Source organism: Opisthorchis viverrini (assembly GCF_000715545.1).
Source record: "Opisthorchis viverrini unplaced genomic scaffold opera_v5_48, whole genome shotgun sequence".
Classification (NCBI taxonomy): domain Eukaryota; kingdom Metazoa; phylum Platyhelminthes; class Trematoda; order Opisthorchiida; family Opisthorchiidae; genus Opisthorchis; species Opisthorchis viverrini.
The window spans coordinates 1140965-1146874 of NW_008751704.1; the positions used below are offsets into that span (position 1 = coordinate 1140965).

General features: G+C 45.2%; 1 protein-coding gene across 1 annotated transcript in view; it reads right to left on the bottom strand.

Moving 5' to 3' along the window:
* The window catches only part of T265_03393 (hypothetical protein), a gene marked incomplete at both ends in the record, with an annotated part of 109826 nt that overhangs the window by 79858 nt on the left and 24058 nt on the right, over positions 1-5910 (bottom strand). Inside the window, one exon of the mRNA XM_009167862.1 lies at positions 5783-5881. Coding sequence (XP_009166126.1) covers positions 5783-5881 — 99 coding nt within the window. The remainder of the gene's footprint in view (positions 1-5782; positions 5882-5910) is intronic.

Below are 5910 nucleotides of genomic sequence, written 5' to 3' on the forward strand. Positions count from 1 at the left end.
AGAGATTCAAGTTGAGTCTCTCGTGAAAACCAAATTGATTTGCAAATCAGTGTATTTCTCGAAAACAGTCCGATTTGGGTTCAAGTAGATCATAAGGTTGACGGAAACTCGGGGACTGTGCCTACCTGATGAGCCCCAAGAAGGGCGAAACCGGTCGTGGGCTGTCGAAGAGTTTTCAGCAACCTTGTGAGTAGTTTCCCTTACAAACATGTACGTCTTTACGTCCGTAACGCAATGAAACAAATAGTAAAGTTGGCTACGTGGTGGAAAAGTTGTTATGATCAGAAACATACGAGCACATTTTCGTTTACTGCATCTCAGGTTTAACAAAAAATTTTGATACTGAAATGCCTCTTGGCTTTCGAGAGAGGTACGTTAATTGTGAAGGTGATGAAGTGTTCCCCTTGGAAAGGGAATCACACAAGGAAGAGAGGTCTGTCCTCGAGGAAAAACGTGAATGCTTACCACAGTGTACAGAAGCGTCGCTAAATTATCACCATCACCTAACGGAAACTCGTTCAGACAATCTGGATAGAAGCTGAAAACAAGAACGCCAGTGGCATCGATTAGCAGCTACATCTTGCAACGTCTCCAACCACGCGGATATCAACTTGGGTGGCGAGTCCCTCCGACAGACTTTCAAGCCCAACTACGATGCCAAAAATTGGACATCTCTCTGCTTCAGCCACTTTAAATTAGATAGGGAAAACAGCGCTATTTTCGGGAAACGATGAGTCGGTATGTGTAACATCGTTTTTTAATAGTCTCGTTGAGAATTCGTTTGTACGGGCCAACACAAGCTATGGTTCTGAGACAATGGCTATCGAAGACGCTTCAGAGTCGCTGCTCACAGAGGCCCACCTCACAGGCATACAACAAGACAATCCGAACCATAACCTGGGTCTGGCCCGCCACAAGCGAAACTCTCGGCATCATTCAAAGGTGATCTCGTTCCAGCACGAACTGACATCCGGTTGTGGAGCGGCTCATAAATTCGTTTAACATCTATCAGTCTCTCAGTTGCCAAGTGAGTTGTCCGCCCTTTAGCAGTCCTGAAAAGCGACTTTGGACGAGTACATGGTCGGAATCCACAAAACTGTTCCGAAACGAACAGCAGTCAGTTGCAGATCCACTCCATCGGTAACTGATGTCAATGCGATCAATCTGGATCCGTGGCGGGTACGCCGTTGGAGGGCACCATGTGACCAGAAAAATTCGGTCACTTCGGAAGTTAGTATTGCACAAAAACAGTCGGCGATCGACACACAGCCCAAGTGGTTGATCACCGTCCTAAGTCGACCACTTTATTTGGCTCCAATTGTGCGCACTTGTGCATTCAAATCTACAATTCACCGTAACGTGACGCACAATTCTTTGATGGTGTCAGACATGAAGTTAGTTGGGACGTAATTAAACACGATAAACAGACAACGGTTAACTACCCGCTTGTGAGACTCCTTCACGGACGTTGCCCAACGAACCATGATTAAATTAGGCTGTTGGGTAGTGTAGTGATATTCACATACTAATTGTGTACTAATTGTATAAGAGTGAGCCATAATAGACCCTATACTACCCGATGAGTCAGGATCTTCGGGGCATCTGAACCTGGCTGACAATTGTTTACCAAACCCCTCTGAAACGATATTATTGATCTCATTTGGTAAACGAGGCGTTTTCACATGTAGTTACCGAACAAATCACAAGCGCCCTAAATGTGATAAACCAACGGGACGGTAGTTTCTGTTGCTACCTTCCTATGGTGATAGTTTACTTCTGTCTTACTAGTCATGGCAACTGCCAGCCCCCCCTCCCCCCGAACAGACTAGAATTAAGTGGATCTGGTCCCATACGGCGATGCAATCCGGTATTCATAGTACCCCAGTCTGAATAACTAACTGGGAATGATCCGAAATGTCTCCAGAACGATGTACCTAGGACACCTCGGGCAATACAACAAAGGGAGATGAATAAACCTTGTCACCGTAAATATCAGCATTCAAAGATGAAAGCTCATGGGGTAGCACATACGGATGGACAAAACATGAGACACACACACACCACGTCCAATAAAGCTTAGACAGAACGTCCAGACATTGTGTTTAAGCTAGAGGCAATGTCAATGTGTCGAAATATTGGTAGCTCGCGTGTGCTTACTGGTGGTTAGTCGTCTGATCAACCAACCAGCTAGAGGCAATGAAAACAAGACAAATCCAGTAAAAAATAGTTTGTATTTGTATTAAGAAAGATTTCCGTGATAGTTTGTTCGTCAAAAAGTTGCTCCCTGGATGAAACAATTTTGAAGGCAAGAAGTGAGACTGTTCAATACGATAGTGTTCGGATTTTGATGGTGTCCCAAAAGTTAACCGCTTCATTTCTAGCTAGATTAATCAGGTGGAGTTTCAGAACGGCTTCAAACGCAGCAACTCACGATCGAGCAATTAGATCGCCTCCGCCAAACCGACAGTCACTTCCAGAAGACTTGACAGCCGGGAAGTTCGACCAAGTAGTCAGCGTCTGGCAATGTGTTCTACAGTGGAGAATTCGTCCCGTAAGTGATACCGATCTATGCACAAAGGTCGAGCGACACTGCACAGCTGGTTCATCCTTGTTGGAAATTATCAGCAGTATGCGCCTCACGAAACTCCAAGGACCCTGAAACCTACGACCTCCCGGCCAGTAGTTTGAACACTTGAGCGGCTCCGATCAGCAATGTGATTAACTCGCACTTAGGATAAGAGAAATCTTTCACCTGAGAAGTCGTCACTCGACGACTGAGTCAGTATGTGATCACGTGATGTGGTTCCTGTGATTGAAGAATGGGTGGCACTGTCTAAATGCGATTAAATTACACTGCCAATCAGCCGTCCTTTAGGTTTTCAACTGCTATCCGGAAAGCCGCGAGTCCAAAACTTTAAATTTCCGTGAGATGCGCACTGGTGATGATTCCTAATGAGAAATTAGTGCTTCCAGGCTTTTCAGCATAGATTCGCCCCACTTACAAGGCAAAATCCACATTGAAAATTCCAAGAGCTCTTGACACTACCACAAATGAATTTTACAACCTAGATAGCAAATCAGACGTTTAGGATTGTGGATAACAGGTCGTCATGTAAAACCCAGAATGGACACAGATAGCAAAGACTACTTCATTCACGTTAAGTGGCCCATCAAAGGTTCAAAAACGAATGAAGCAATCAAATTCATGTTTGACTGTCAAAAAACAAAAATAAATGCGGCTTGCGAAGTTACGGATAAAAGAGTTCGATGCACTGCTTCACGAAGTTGTTTTCACTAGATTTCACCATTCTTCATGGCCCATGGTATGACGTAAAACACTACTCATAAGGTTGCTGAAAACTTTTCAACAGTTCACGACCGGTTTCTCTCTTTTTGAGGCTCATCAGGTAGGCGCAGTCCCCGAGCTTGCCTCAACCTTATGTTCTGTTTGAACCCAGATTGCATGAAACGAGAGATTTAGCTGAGTTCCAGTTAAGTCACCCGTCAAAACCAAATCGGTAAGTCGAACTAAAGCGATCTGCTGTAGGTAGGACGCTCGAAAAAACATGCTTGCTAGGCTGCAGAAAAATGACGCGATGCATTTTTGCTAGTGCATTTCCCGACCGTACGGCATAACACCAATAAAACAAATCGTGTCGGTATGACGATCACGTGGGAAGCCAAAGAGTAACCAATGTCGCTTAGATTATCGACTGACTGCATGACAACTGCGTACACATAAACAAGTCGCCTAGTCCCGACACTGCACCGGCACTAGTCCGGGATAAGTGTGTTCAATGTTTGAAAAGTTAGAAGAATCTACACTAAATGCATACAAAATGGTTCTAATCGTAGTTGACTTGAAAAACTGCACTGCCATTCTCTCAGAGATTACGATAAAACAAGGGCCTACTGAAGCCTGAAGGGTTCTGCTTCATGCCACAAACAGTTCTTACACCCACTTCCCGCGGGTTATTTCATGGCCCTGACTTAACTGAATTGCTCATTGGATCTGGAAAAGATGTAAATCCCTCGTCGTGTACAGTAAATGAAAAATGATAAATCGTTCAGCTTTAACACCCTTCAGGTGCCTAGCTGCCTTGCCACCTGAGGGCTGGCATACTGCCAGGTTGCCCAAGCCTAGACAAGGGAATTGGAGAGGCAGAGGTCAGGTTCGAACCACGGACCTTCTGGTCAGTAAATTCGCACTCTAACCGCTTGAGCCATCTCGTTGTGTACAGTGCTCATGTGTAGTATTCGGACTAGAGGATTGTGGCTACTCCTTATTCATAACCACGTGTATGTCACTATCCGACTGTAGAATACTTCGACGTATTCAAGAAAGCCCACTTGGGTGACGCGCAAAATCACAAGCCGGAAATTGTAGATTCTTGAGATTTACCCAAAGATGCGGTACTACATGTATAAAATACGTATAAAATACGCGACACACGCCTAGGCACAACACGAAATGGTCAAAAAGCGCTCGTAAAAGATGGTCGACCAAATTGGTTCGACAAGTCAATGGTTAAAAGTTCATGAGGGATTACAAATGTATATCGAGTCTATGAGGTGGACGCAGTAAACAGCAGCAGGGAAGGGTTTGACCGGGGGAAAGTATTAGGCAGGAATCCACGCGGATCCCACTATACAGCACGTCTTTAGGCGCTGCTACGGCCGAGAAGTCTGGCCCGCTCGAGTTTGGCCCAGAATTCGGGACGCTTGCCGGTCCGGCATCAAAACGAGATCTGATTGGTCAACAATCTGGACTCAACAGCCAACCCAGTATTGGCCAAGTGCCCGTTGCCAACGGCGCATCCAGAACGCGTCAGAAATTCCAGAAAGTTATGACCGCTTACGCTATATATACGAAGCGCGGTACAACTGTTCCTGACTTCGTTTTGGGCGTTAATAGACCTTGTGCACCTTTGGTGGTTGCTTTGACGTGAACGCTAGCTTGGGAGGCACAGACCGAGAACTAAGCTGAGGAAAATACCGTTACTACAGAAAGGAAGTACACCGACCTACCAATGAGCTGGGTGATCACGGTAAACCAAAACATTTTGTTATTTAATGGCGATTTCAACCCAATGAAAGGAATTGGATGGCTTCGGATGGGAAACGGCCAACCTAATCCGATGAAAACTCAATCTCAGGTTGTATTGCTTTGACTAACCGGCACAAAGGAACTTATCGGTCCCGATTACCAATTTGCCCATTTTCAAACTGTAAGGCTTCCTAACTCAAACACAAGCGTATCGAATTCACAAGGGCGGTAGTTGGTACGGACATGGCCACGAGGTGTCTTAGGACAAGTCACAAAACAGTAAAAATTCTAAATTAAAATACGACGACAAGGTGTATCGGGCGCACCACCGATTAATTTGAAATGCTATCTGGACTCAGCGATAGAGTTTTAGCGAAAGAATTCCATAATCAATGGATTGGACATGCGAAAGTACCACGATCATGGCAACCGTACGAAATATAGCACTTGCAGTAGACAACTGGTCTGGAGTGCTTCCTCAGCTCACGGACAATGTAAACTGGCAACAATTCACGGTTAAAGAAACACTGTCGTGTACATCCAGATATCGGAGTGATCAATATTACCACTAGTTTGACAGGATGATGAGATATCTGGACAGGACAACACAGCATCTATTCTTGAAGGAAACCACTCATAAAATTGCCAAAAGCTCTTCGGCCAACAAAATCTGTTTCACGCACTGCCCGAGAAAACCATGAAGCCTAAGGGACGTGAAGGAAGAATCCTACTTACCGGAAGCTGTTGGACATTCTCCAGTAGGATTTCGATATCGTCCGCGGTTCGCTCCGATGGATCTTTGAGTATGGACTCCCAGAAGGCATCACGAAGGGACTGAACAGATGAAAGGGGAACAACCAACC